Genomic DNA, 14,499 nt, shown 5'->3' on the forward strand with positions numbered 1-14,499 from the left:
TGGCTTCTAAATCATGGAAACTGAAACAAGGAGTTTCTTTACATTCCTTGGGGAAGGGTTTCGTGATTTTTCAATTTAGATGTGAGGAAGATTTGTCAGAAGTTTGGAGAAGAGGTGTCTGGAATATTGGCAATCAACTTATTCGATTCCAATGTTGGCGTCCAGATTTTAACATTCATGCTCCTCAACCGTCTGCCAATCTGGTTTGGATTCGCTTCCTTGATCTTCCTCTTGAATACTGGCATGCCAAGGTATTACTTTCTATTGCTAAGACTGTAGGTCGTCTTGTTTCTTTAGACCGTCGTACTCGTCTTGGTTCTGTGGACATTACGCAAGAATTATGGTGGAAATATAATTGGAAGCTGAGTGAGGGTCTGAAGTTCAAATAGAGCGCCTTGAACCTGGTTCTACACATGTTTTCAGCTTCATTCAAAAGGTGATCTAAGAGGATGGAATTCAAAGATGTTTTCGATGCAATCGAGAAAGTCATTTGGGCAAAAATTGCAATGCTAATATTCCTTCAGCTAAAGAGAAGTTTGTTCCTCAACACTTGGCGCATGAAGATGCTATTCTGAATAAAGGTCCTAATTCTATTAGGATTGCAAAGACACTTTGTAAAAGTATTTTTGGAAAATGCCGTCATACAACACCTTTTAACGGCGTTTTTTAGAAACGCAGTTGTATGTAGCTTTGTAACGGGTAGCTTTGTACGCCGTCGTAGGTCCCTTCAGTCATGGTTGTATATAGGTTTACAACGGCGTTTGTAATAAATGCCGTCGTAGGTCCCTTCTAGAGAAAAAATTTTAACTGCATTTCTAAAAAGGGCTGTTGTATATAGGTTTATAATGGCTGAGATATTATATAACATTTTTTAACGGCATTTCTAAAAAATAACGTTGTATATAGGTTTACAACGACATCTGTAAAAAACGCCATTGTAGGTTCCTTCACTATAGGTTTATAACGGCGTTTTTTAACCATTGTATATTGGTTTACAATGGCGTTTCTTGCAAACGCCGTCGTAGGTTGTTATGAAAAAAATATTTTTTAATGGCGTTTCTAAAAAAATGCCGTCTGATGCAAATTTTGGCCGTTGTAGATGAATTTTTGGCGGCGTTTAGCAAATCGTTGTGCTTTGCCCAAGTTATCTCCCACCAAATAAACCCGCCATTTTTTGATTAGCAAAACAAAATCAAGTTCGTTTTGGAGGACGAAGGGGTTTTTTTTTTCATGTTTTTGTTGCAAATCTCATCTCTCCGCCTAGGATTTAATCTCATTTCAGTCATCTCGCTCGCTCGATCCAGAGTTTAATCACATCTCAGTCATCTCTCTAGCTCCATCCAGGGTTTAATCTCATGAACTGAGGTTTCGTCGTTGGACACGGTCACCGTGATTTCATGAAGAAATTTGGGAGATTAATGTTGGAAGTTGCGTAGATGAATCGAGATACTTCGTAGCCCAAACTACTCATTCCAAGGCGTTCGAAGAACCTTCGACGATTGTATCTGCAACTGCCGCAGTACTTGGAGAAAGGATTGAAATCGAAAGCATCGTACCAGGCTTGAGCCATCTCGCCGTATCTTATCACTTCGGAACGCAGGAGTGGATCCATAGGGTCAAGCATTCCGATCCATTCGTCCTCCCCGTGGATTTTGCGACAACGCTCTGAAAGTCTTCTCTCTTCCTTTTCTTCCTCCGCTGCTTCCATCTCTTGTTTCTCCGGATATTTAGCTTCTGTGGCAGTTCTATTGAAGATCTGTTCTGTAGACGGTTCAAATAATTCTCCTTCGTTTGTTGATCGTAATTTTTCTTTCCACATCTCGATCGAAGAAAATTAGAGCAGGTGAGTTTCGGATGTTTATGGTTTTTTGAATTTTGACATAATTTTGAATTTTGAGATCTCTCTGCTGAGTTTGTTTGTGTATTGTAATATGAAGCTGTTAGGGCCCTGGGATGTGATATGAGGATGAAAGAGAGTTTTAGGCAGAGTTTTCTTATAAGTATTATACTGATCCACTTAGTACTCTGCTGGCAACTTGATCTGAGCTGTGACTGGGTCTTTACTTCTCATATTATAATACGTTTTTATGAATTATGTTTTTCTTAACTTATGATTGTGTTTATACTACCTTTCTTTTTAATCATCTTTTAATACTTCTGATTTTGGTGTTGTTTTTATTAATACTTGTTGAAGTTCATTAGAGTTAGCTTCCCACCATGTTATTGGCTTGTTGAAGTTACCTTTCTTTTAGATCCTTTAACTCTCACAATAATTGGCAAACAGTCCAATTGAATGATAATCCTCAGAATAGGAAGTGAATGAGCTAAAAGAATTGTATCTTTTATAGTTTGACATCCATAGCCGTGGAATAATAGCCTGTATACAGGGCAGCATTAGTTTCTATATTTCCAGTTTAGCTATCAATGATATATTTATTCGTCTTACATCTACTCTGCTCTTTACACACTAAGACCTATAAAACCAAATAAATGAACTCCTCTTTCCATTGGATACAGATACAGAAAATGTTAGGCTTGACTACTTTAATAATGAAAAGGAAAAAAGATTACAAAATTGTAGAGAGAGCTACTGTAATAACTAAAAGAAACCCTTCTCACCAACCCAAGCAACCTGTTTCCTTTCTTCTTTTCTCCATCTCTGTGTTTCTTCTTTCGTTTTCTTTGTTGCTTTTCTTTATTGATCTTCATGAATGTAACCCATGTGGAGAAAGGAAAACATGACCCTCTACATTTCAAGCTAGCTGCCTATAATAGTTTTAAAGAAATAAGGATTCTTTTCTACGCATCTCAATGGCAGGGAGTAGGACTTGGGAATCTTGTTTCCAGAGGATTCTAATTTCATGACTTCTCTTCTTAGTTCAGTTTTAATCTGCATTGAAAAATCAAAATGAATAAACTCAGGATTCGTTTGACAACCCACCAAAGTGTTTATGCTTCATAAATCCGGCTGCCAGAGAGATTGCAGTATGATCTTTTGTTTCAATCAAATTTAGTTCATAGAGAATACCGAATATTTTCTATCATGGTATAGACTAACTTATTTTACATTTGTTTATAGGAAAAACTTGATAACGAATTAGAGAAACAACTTCCAAAGGTAAGAGACACTCCTGCTGCCCAAGACAATGCTTTTGAGGTAGTCATTGGGAAGAACGTCCAGGGCGGGTTCGTGGTGCAGGTGTAGGAATTACACTTACTAGTCGTCACCTCACTCAGAAAGACAATGAGATGCGATTGGAAAGACAAAAAAATCAGCAAAAAATTGAAAAGTTGGAGAATGAGATCAAAGACATCAGACATGAATTAGTGGAGAAGGAAAAAGATTATAGTGAATTTCGGCTTGAAATGACCCAATTAACTCAACTTGTAATGGATAGGCTTGGTTCACAAGGTTCAACTCACTTATGTAAGTGTGAAATGTCTTTATGAGTTTTATTGGTTTCTTTATGTTATAAATTATTGACATTTTATTTGTACAGCTGATAATGGAAGCCGTTGAGGTCCTTGCTAGAGTTGGACTGCAGAATCCACAGAAATTTGAAGGTTATTTGCATCTTCCTAAACTTCTTCCTCTTGTCTCTTCTCTGTACCTTAGTCTTTCGACTATCTATGGCCAATACGAAGGAATTAACTGTGATTCTCTAGTATTTTTATGCAGGCCTTTGTTGTTGCTGTTGTTGTTTATGATTGTGTTGGTCATGTAGTTTTTAATCTTATTGGCAGAGTGTAGATTCTTAATTCCCATCCTTCAACTTGGTTTCTAAATCTCTGAAGACTTTGGTTTCAGCCACACAAGTTCTCTCTTGTTGTTAATTATGATGTGCAACCAATCAGAGCTTATGCTTGAGGTCGTTGTCTGGGAACATTGAAAATAAAGCAGGGTTTGATCTTTCGAACATTGAAAACAAAGCAGGGTATGAAACTGTTTTAAAAACAGCAAGGCTTTCAATCAGCATTATCACATTGTTAAAGGAGCAAAGCCATGTTGCTCGACTTTCTAATTATCCAATAGTCAGAGTTGGTAGGCAATTCATAAGAGCTAAAATCGGAGCTGCATTTCTGCAATCACATGGCTATATCAGTGGGATCCAGAGGAGGTTACCCAAATCACAATAGCTCTACAGCTGCTGATAGATTGGGTAAATGGTTCACCATGGCAGAGATCCTTACTTGGAGATTGCAATGCTATCGAAGCTCAGGCATAGACATGTGGTTTCCTTGATTGGGTTCTGCAAGGAAAAGGAAAAGGATGAGATGATTTTGGTGTATGAGAATATGGAAAATGGTGATCTCACAAAGCATCTCTTTGGGAGTGATCTTCCACCATTGACATGGAAGCAGAGATTGGAGATTTGTATAGGTGCTGCTCATGGACTCCATTACATTCAAACATTGGCTGGCTCTGCAAATGGGGGTTTTGAGACATCAAAGATGCTGTTGGATGAGAAATTAGTAGCTAAGATGGCTGACATTGGAATATCAAGAACTGCTCCTTTATATGATGATGCAGATTTTACTACTGCTAGGGGAACACTTAGATACATTGATCCAAAATGTTTGCAGAGCAAGCAATTGACTTTGAAGACTGATGTTTACCCTTTTGGCATAGTACTGTTTGAGGTTGTTTGCGGGCCACCAGTTATTTTTTATTTGCTATCAATCTGCACGAAGTTAGAAGATCAGTTTATAGAGGGCTTGGAGGTATATGCGAGAAAAGATGGCTCTGTTCATCCATGCCAAATACTGAAAGTTCGGGATGAGGATCTCGAAAAAGTTCAGTTTGAAGTAGGATGGCTTGACGACAATAAGAATGTAACCAGTAATTCAGTAGTAAATGCAGATGTTCTAATAAAGAAGAAGCTGCCTTTCACTAGAGAAGTTCTCAAGTCATTTATTAGAGAATTCACTTCAAGAAGTTTTCCCTGGGTTGTTCATGATAAACTGGCAAAGAAGCATGGAGTTTCCATGGAACCACCAGAATAGCTGAGGGACAAACTCTCCAGATGCAATAAATCCAGGAAAACTGCCTCGGTAATTTCTTGGACATGCTTCGCTCTCTAAATTCTCTTGTTGAATTTATAATTTCATTACTGTTCTGATTTATTTTGTTCATTATACTCAAGGATATAAAAAACTCAGGGACTGGCAAAAGGAAGAGACTGGAAACTGAAAATTCTGAAGGCTTAGTCAATGGAAAAAAGGAAAGGAAAGGTATCTGTCTAGTCAACTTGTCCTTGTGTAGTATTAAACTTTTGGTTGCTGTTTGCAGGTGCTTGTTCTGCTGTTGCCTGCTAATTTGACAAAAATGGTGACATCTTTTTGATAGTTTTTTATGAAAATTTTGTTAGTGAAGCAAGTATGACCAATCATATTGAAAAATAGAGAAGCTGATCCGTTTCTCTTTTTCTTCCCCTTAGAATTGATACATTCATATGTACCTGAAAAATAACCTCACATTTGTTTGGTTGCAGAACAACTTTTTTTTTTTTTTTTTTTTTTTTTTTTGGGCTAATATTGAAGAGTTAGCTGGGCTCAGTAAGTTGTCTGATTGATTTGTCATCTGACTATGCTTTCATTTTGACATCTCAATGTGCAGAAATTGAAACCCTTAACAAGGAACCAATTAGATACCCTATTGATGATCTTTTCTTCAACATGGAGCTGATGATCCAGTTTTTACTGATCGCCCTTCTCCATCTAGGAACTTTGGTGTTCCAATGGCTTGTGTTTGGGATCTTCTAATGGTTTGGGACTTCTGCTCTTCATTTGCAAGGTTGTTGAATTTGTGGCCTTTCTCCCTTGAAAATTTAGAAAATGCAATTTGTCACGAGGATAACAATCTTACTCTCATGGTGGAATCACATATGGCACTTCTTCGTTTTCTAATAAAAGATGAGGGTGGCTATTTCATGGTTATACAGAAAAAAAAGGCGGAAATCAAAGGTAGAAAAATTCTGTTATGGAATTTCGGGTTATTTAAATATACATGCATAATCTTGTTATATAGTTCTTTGATTTATAGTAGAGATTATCTGATATTGATTATTTTTGTGCTTGTCTTATGCTTCTTGTTTCAGATTACACTAACAAATTGGATGGACTATCTGTGTGACTTCTTAGAGATGGAAGATATACCAGAATTATCCACTCATATAGGAACAATAAAATGGGTCATTATGGCCTTTTAGATCCTCAAGCTAAATTGTTTATCTTGCGAGAGCTGGCTGACCAAACCATTGCAACTAATGCTATTAGGGAGCAGTTAGATAAGTATATTGAACAACATCAGGCACTTGCTGCCGCAAAGAGGGAAGATGCACTGGAGGAAGGTAGAAAGAGGAGAGAAGAGAAGGGACTTCTGCTTTTTCTGAAAGCAGATCCTAACAGCAAAGTACTAGAGGGTGATCTCCTGGAGAATGGCAAACATGACTTCAACATATCTGAAAATGGTGATGGCAATGGAACAATTAGAGACTTACCTAAAAAAGGTGGGAAGCTGCGGAATCATGCATCCGAAAACAGGTATAAGTTCCTTTTTATTTGCCAAGACTACAGTGAAATAAAACAAGTAAATAGCAAATGCATCACAATCCATGTTCCAGAGCAATTTGGTTGCTTTAACTTGGGGGAGTGGGTTTGGGATACCACTAGCCTCATATTGACTTGTTCTTTTCAATTTTTGTTTAAATTTCTCTATTTATTTATAATTAGAAGTGTTTGTTTTTTCAAGCTGAGATCATAACTGTTTATGTAGTTAAGTACAGTATGATCATTTTCAACATCAGGTTGACAATACTTTCTGCTTTCATTTCACCCTAACACCACCTTGTATAAGAAAATCTTATTTTGGTTTTCATAACTAAATTTTCTGCAACATTTTGAAGGTTAAATCACATGCAAGTTCAGTTCTTTTATATCTTTCTTTGTTCCTAATTTGTGTTTATGACTCTTTTGTGCAGTTTGAGCTTGCGAGTAATGGAGATGGAGGAGGGCTGTCTCTAGCTCCTGGAGGAGACACACAGCAACATCAGTTTGGTTGGAACAATAGAGGGGGCAGTAGCACTAATCATGTTAGTGGTGGCTGGGCAGCTTCAACTGCAATTGCTGGATCACCCCAACTGTTCACAACCCCTGCAGCATCATCAGGATTCCCATCATCGTCCATAATAAACTCTCAAAGCTGGCTGCAGAAGAATGACTTGCATTCTCTCATGAAAGAACTGTCTTATTAGTCCAACTGCTTAGAGGGGAGGGATTGTTGAACTATGATCAAGAAATGTATTTCAGTTTGTTGGCATTGGAAACATTTTGGATTGTTGGTATATGTATAATGAAAAGTTGCACATTTACATTTGTAAAATTGAATTTGGATTGATGGAATTAGATCTTCATTTGTAAAATTGAATTTGGATTGATGGAATTAGATCTTCATTTGTAAAATTGAGTTTGGATTGATGGAATTGGATCTTCATTTGTAAAATTGAATTTGGCTTTTTGGAACCATTTTTTTTTTTTTAATTAAAAAAACTTATCCCGGCATTCGTAAAACACCGGTAATAAGGTAAAAAACTAGGCCTATGGCGGCGTTTAGAAAACGACGCAATAAATAACTTTTAACGGCGTTTTCTGAAAACGCGGCAAAAATAGCCTATAGTGGCATTTAGGAAACGTCGCAATAAATAACTTTTAATGGCCGGCAAAAATAGCCTACAGTGGCATTTAGGAAACACCGCAATAAATCACTTTTAACGACGTTTTTAGAAAATGCCAGCAAATCTGTCTTTGTAAATCACCATTACCGTCATTTGCATTTAGTGCCGCCATAGCAATACGGCACTGCTTTTGCCAGCATTTTCTGTGACATTTTTGAAATGCCAGGAAAGATTAGCAGCACTTTTAGACTTACGGCAGCATTTTGAAAATGCCGTCGTAGGCCCTTTTTCTTGTAGTGATTGTTACTGAGTAACTTTCATTCTATTACCAATTCAAATTTTGTAATTGAAATGACCATTTTTCCCTTACGTGTAGTGATAAACATAATGCCCACATCATTGTCATTCCATGCCCAACCCTTAAATGGGTGAAGGAATTCACCCTTCACCCGCTTTTCCCTAGACCTTGCCGGAAAATGCCCACCATTGTTTGTGTGAAAGCCAGCCCTATCCTAACCCTGACCTTGACTTGGAAACCCGGTTGTTTGTAGGTCCGAAGACCCGGAGTAAAGGAAGAAACCAACTATGGGCCATCTCAATAGAAGACATGGTGTTTGACCCAAAACCCATGGAAGTTGATGATGGAGTTCCATACTTGGAAGTCTGTGCAGTTTTGGAAAGAAAGTTGTAGCTTGATGAAGGTGAGTCTAATTGATAGACTTGAAGTATAGTTAGACATGATTCGAAGGCATTTTTCTATACTAGATAAGTCTTATGTTGTGTTGGGAGAAGCCCATGAGGTTTGGACTTGAGTTAGGCCTCCAATTCCCTGTTTGGGCCTTGCTAACCAGCTTAGTCGATTGATTGGTCGACTGGGCCAATCGACCAAGAAGTCGACCAACAGGGTATTAAATCCGTGAAAATCCAATTTTAGGGTTTTCAATTTCTATTTAAGTTAACTTTGTGTTTCTTAGTATCCTTTGCCTCCAAAACTCTCTGAGAACGTGGGAAGCCTCTTTCAAAGCTCTCTCTGGTAATTTCGAAAAATCTTTGTTAGATCTGAAGTTTCTCATCTCCGATCTGACAATCCAAGGTTAGTAACCTCTTCTGTGTTGTGAATTATCCTTCTACGATCTTATTCTTAATTGAGTTTGGGAAGAAGATGTTGCATTCTTGCAACCATCTCTTCCATGATCTCATTCTTTTCTTAAGGGTTTACGATCAACATTATAATTTTAACCCTGATCCTTGATAAACTCCTTTTGAAACCCTAATTTTACCCTTTCTAATCACTTTCTTAGCATGATTGAATCCAATTCTCATGACGTACTTGTGTTTGATTTGATTACCTTCTTCTAGGATGAGATCTGATCATCCATAGTCTTTCCCGTGATTTCATAGTATATTTTTCATCGAATTCTAGGGTTTTTACCCAATTGGGGAAACCATGATTTTAAATTGGAAGGTAGTGTTTTTAATCATTATTAATGCCTAATATATATATTCCTTTAGTGTTAGAATATTGTTCTAAAGGTTCCCTCCAAGTTTCATGAAATTTCGAATCTTGTAGATTGAGTTTCGGATCAAAATCCACTGATTTGCTTCATACTGACTCAGTTGGTCGACTGGGTCAGTAGACCAACCAATCGACCAAGCAAGTCAATAGCTCTGTTTTTCGCTTAGTTTGATTCGTTTGCTCTCCAATCTTTTAGGCTTCTTTCCTAGTGTTGTATCTATGATTGTCTAGGGTTTATTTGCTAGGTTTGGAACCTCTCTCTTTGATCTTTGGATAATCATCAACGCTAATTAAGGTAAGGACAGTTATCTTCATAATGACATAGATTGCGTGTATGTTGTTTCTGTTTTCGGAAACTCTTAGATATATTACTGATATTATACTTTCTACTATGATGCACTACAGTAAGTACAATAGTACTTTACTTGTGTTTTCTTTTTAATTATTCAAGTATATATATATGCATACTTACTCATGTATGTTTTTAATGAATTGATCATGTTTTTACATATTCTCTTGTATGATGAGATGTCAGTTATGTATAATGTGAATGATCTGAGAATGTGTTTGATTAGGTATGATTTGAGATTGGGGAATGTCCTTTTGACATTTCTGTCCTTGGACATCGGAGGGAATAGTATGGGATGTTCTCCGAAGATGCCCATCGACGCTTTCCCGGATTATTGGATGTCAGACCTAGGGCTGTTTAGCAGTGTTTAGCTAGGATGTCCCCATTATATCATACCCAATTAGGAAGGGTATTGAGACCGAAAGACCCGTGGTAGCAATGGGGATTCATGGGAGCTCAAAACCGGTAACCAATCCGTGAGAGGACATGAATCGTATTGTGGATACCTGAAAGGGGCCATTTATTGATAGGGTTGCATATAGTAGACTTGGGCTCATGGGCGCTCAAGACTGGTAACCAACCCGTGAGAGGACATGAGAGCTTCCCGTCTATTATATGTGGATGATCAATAGTGTTGATGAGTCCGTAGTCAGGGACTATCGTGACTCTAGTGTGAAGGATACCGGAAATGATCGCCAGGGGCAAGGAATGGACGTATTTGGATCTGAGTTGATATGACTGAGTAGATGACATGCATTGGGCTAGGCTTAACCTTGACATGCGCCAGTACTTAGACCAATGGTGATGTGAAAGAGTGGTGACCTAACCCCCAGCCATGGATTGTCCCGAGGGATGAAGGACCCACTACCAACTGGCGTTGTGAGATGAGACCCTCCTAAAGAAGTATGGTGCTATTACTTAAAGCATGTCTGCTATAGAGACCAGCATACATAGAGTTTAGATGCATACATACATTGTCTGATTCATATTGCATTGCATTTTGTTATGTTTTGTAGTATGTTATTTATGTTGTTATGATATAACTTGCCTTTCTGAGTTCATTCGAACTCACTCCTTTTTGTACAACCTCTTGTGTTAGATTCCTTTTACAGTACTGATTACTATGAAGGGCAATATGAAGAAGCACCAGTTGAAGCAGCGTACTACACGCAAGGTGTTGGCTACAATGAAGATCACATTGATGATCCCACATTTTGTCACGATGTGTACTACAATTAGACCTAATGTGGAGTGGGAACGTCTTAGTTGGATTGATGAAGTCCACTGTTTTGAAGACATTATCTATAGAGTAGAAGACTCTTAGTTTAGTTTGATTTCCATTCCTTTACTTTCTTTTGAAAACATTTGTATTCTTTTAGACTTACATGTTACATTTCCGCTGTAATTGTGGAGTGAGATTCTGTCTCACTTTACTCCTTTTGATGTTTACATCTGGTATCATTTTTCCGCACTCTGATTATACTGTCATTCATTTCCTTGCTTGGATCTTTTATTTATAATATCATACATTGATTATATTTGTTCAAGATTATGTCATTGCTTATGTAGGAGGATGATTTCCTCGATACTTGATCTTCGGGGCTATGGATCACACACTCGGGTATGCCAGATAGGGTATTGGCTAGGTGGATGTGACAGTTTGAAACCCCACCCCCAACTTCCCCTGCCGGCCACGACTGCCCCCACTATATATCACCCACTGCCCAATTTATTCCTCCTTCACCCACCCCCCCCCTCCTATTTTCTAATCACTTTCTTTCATGTAACTAAAAACGAAGCAGACAAAAACAGTGGTGGTCAATTGGAAAATGGACATGATCCCAGTCCTTTCGTGTGACTACTCGTGGGATACCTAGCTCTCAAGATTCCGGTGACTTCCAAGCCTGCTTGTTTAGTGATTCATCTAGTGTTGTCACCGTTCAATCGTTCCTTTGGTTCTGTCAGAGTCAGTCTCCTAATGACCAAGTCCAAACTTTAGCAGCGAGTTTTTAGTCCCCTGTGTGCTCTCTTGTGGCCATTCAGTCTGCAAAGCTTGCTTCAATTTGTTAAGATTCTTGGGTCTTGAAATAAACCCGCACTTGAAAAATAAAAATCATCATAATTAAATGGGTAATTTTCATCTGGACCCCCTGAGGTTTGGTCTGTGTCATTTTTAGTCCAAAAAAACCTAAGACTTTGCATCTGCCTCTCCTGTGCTATAGAAAAGCCAATGTAATGACAAATTATCGTTTCTATGACCAATTTGCCCTTATTCTTTTTTTTTTTTTTGTCGGAATTTTCATCTGGACCCCCTAAGGTTTGGTTTATGTCGTTTTTAGTCCAAAAATATTGAGACTTTGCATTTGCCTCCTTGTGCTATTGAAAATGTCAATTTAAGGACAAATTGTCACTTTTATGACCAACTTGCCCTTATTTTTTGTAATTTAATTTTTTTACTTACATACCCCCACCTGCCATGAAACTCGTGACTCCCCTTTTAGTCCAAAAACTATAGAAATGTCCTAAAATTAAAATAAATTTTAAAATATGACCAAAATGCTGTTATACGTTAAAATGACTCAATTACCCCTTAGCTTAAACCTTATTTGCAAAGATTAACCTTAAATGAAGATGGGTGTTTGCTAGCTCCTTGGTTGAGTTGAGCAAATGGGAAATGAAGAAGATGGGTGAAGGGAGAATCTCTTCATCCATCTCGGCTAAGATTTTACTTTGCAAATAGGATTTAAGCTAAAGGGTATTTGAGTCATTTTAACATATAAGGGCATTTTGGTCATATTTTAAAATTTATTTGAACTTAGGATTTTTCTATAACTTTTGGATTAAAAGGGGAGTCACGAGTTTCATGACAGGTGGGGGTATGTATGTAAAAACAAATTAAATTAAAAGAAAGAGTAAGGGCAAATTGGGCATAAAATGATCATTTGTCCTTAGATTGACTTTTTCTATAGCACAGGGGAGGCAAATGCAAAGTCTTATTCTTTTTTGACTAAAAATGATATAAACCAAACCTCAGGGGTCCAAATGAAAATTATCCAAAAAAAAAAAAAAAAAAGGAATAAAGGCAAATTGGACATAGAAACGATAATTTGTCCTTACATTGATTTTTTTTTTTATAGCACAGAGAGCAGATGCATAGTCTCAATTTTTTTGAACTAAAAATAACATAAACCAAACCTTAAAGGTCCAGGTGAAAATTATCCTAATTAAATCATGTTTATTAGGTTTTTATTATTTTTTTTCAACCGCGAGTGGTGAAAAAGATTAAAATCGTGAATTAATCAATGAGGAACTAGGTTTCCAGGTTCTATTAGGTACATTAAGTCGTGGTGAAAAAAGATTAAAATCATGAATTAGTTAATGACGAACTAGGATTCCAAGTTCTATTAGATGCATTAAGTCGTGAATCCTAGGATTCCTAGTTCTAGTGGTACGTGAACTCTTGATTTTCAAATTATTGTATTCATATAAAAGGTCAGCTGTGGTCGCCATGACATGCAGTGATCCATAGATATTACAGCTGAGGAAACTTTCCCTCTTAAAATCTGTGTGATCAGAATAGCAACAAACGAGAGTTGCAGAGAACAACGATGAAAGACGAGTACAATGTTGAGATGCCTGTCGGTTTCAGATTTGCTCCCACGGATCAAGAACTTATAATGAATTACCTCCTGAAGAAAAAAATAGATCCTTCTTTCTCAAGCTACATCATCAATGAAGCTTTCGTGTATGAATCACACCCACAAGAACTAATAAGTGAGTGACCAGTTCTTTTCTGTTTCTTCTTAATGCACACGTTCATTAATCTTTTTTCTCTTCGTCTAAATGTTTTAGAATTTTTACCAAAATTTTAGATTGTCCTTTACCTGCCATGTATTCTTAAACTATCTTAATTTAATTTGTTCATGCAGAAAAGTATAAAAAACACGGAGAAAATTGTGAATACTTTTTCTCCACGAGGAAGAGAAAATACCCGAATGGCAGCAGACCCGATCGAAGTGCAGGAGGCGGATTCTGGAAATTGAATGGAAAAGAAGAAGAAATCAGAGTAGGTAGTGAGCAAGGTGATGTTATTGGTTACAAGAGATCTCTTGTCTTCCATTACGCGAAGCCAGATTCTTCAAACAAAACAAACTGGCTCATGAAAGAATATCAAATGAAAGAAGATCCAAAGATATCCAACAAAGGAAAACTACCCATGCAGGTGCGTTACTAGTCTTTATCAATTCATAGATTTTAATTTTTATCTGTTCTCGTCTACATACATTTATTTTGTTATCTTTGTCATTATTTATCTAAATTTTTTTTTTTTTCAACTCTTTTTTCAGTTGGATGATTGGGTTCTTTGTAAAATTTACGAGTTTGGACACCCAAAGGAAGAAGATGAAGAGGAGGAGGAAAGCATTGAACCAATTAACAGGGAAGTGCTGGGATCGCCAGAAGAGGAAGTGGACATAGTCAGAAAAGAAGGTGATCTTTCTGAATATTTATCTGAGTTAGAGAAGTTTTTACTTTCAGATTCTCAAGATGGACTAGAAGAAGATGACATATTCATCAGAGGAAGTGATGAGGTTCGAGAAAAGTTCAGAGAGTATTATTCAGAATGTGAAGAATGTTTAGTTTCAGATTCGCAAAGGACTTCTGGTTTTACCATGACGGAAGAGAAAGCGCAAGAGGGAAAAAGAGAAGAAGTGATAGCAAACAAAGAAGATCACAATGATGAGAGCGACACACCACAATGCAATTCAGGTATTCCTTGTGAGGACAAAATGCAAGAGGGACATAAAATCAGATGTACCTATGATTCCAATGAGTTGCACGCAGTGTCACCAAGAAGGGGAAGAGAGACTAACAAACGGCAAAAGATAGATCACGACAGCCAAGCAGAAGAAGGCACAATAATCAGCAAAAAAGATGATCAAATGAGCAAATTCCAACAATGA

General features: G+C 37.4%; 1 protein-coding gene across 2 annotated transcripts; it reads left to right on the forward strand.

Annotated features, from left to right (window-relative positions):
- The first annotated feature begins 2,123 nt into the window (after window positions 1-2,123).
- LOC149007642 (receptor-like protein kinase THESEUS 1) lies at window positions 2,124-5,949 on the forward strand. 2 transcript variants are annotated; one of them, XR_016175323.1, is made up of 4 exons: window positions 2,124-2,985; window positions 3,080-3,427; window positions 3,514-5,232; window positions 5,795-5,949. XR_016175323.1 is itself a non-coding variant. In XM_089167435.1 (3 exons), exon 3 carries the CDS (start codon window positions 4,165-4,167, stop codon window positions 5,002-5,004), a length of 840 nt encoding a protein of 279 aa, XP_089023561.1. In that variant the 5' UTR covers window positions 2,124-2,985; window positions 3,080-3,427; window positions 3,501-4,164; the 3' UTR covers window positions 5,005-5,494. The 2 variants fall into 2 exon arrangements, 1 of the variants encoding a protein (XP_089023561.1); XM_089167435.1 differs by lacking the exon at window positions 5,795-5,949 and having other exon boundaries at window positions 3,501-5,494.
- The last annotated feature ends 8,550 nt before the right edge of the window (window positions 5,950-14,499 follow it).

This window comes from Hakea prostrata, chromosome 8, assembly GCF_041222555.1.
Source record: "Hakea prostrata isolate BN-2017 chromosome 8, UWA_Hpros_2, whole genome shotgun sequence".
NCBI classification, from domain to species: domain Eukaryota; kingdom Viridiplantae; phylum Streptophyta; class Magnoliopsida; order Proteales; family Proteaceae; genus Hakea; species Hakea prostrata.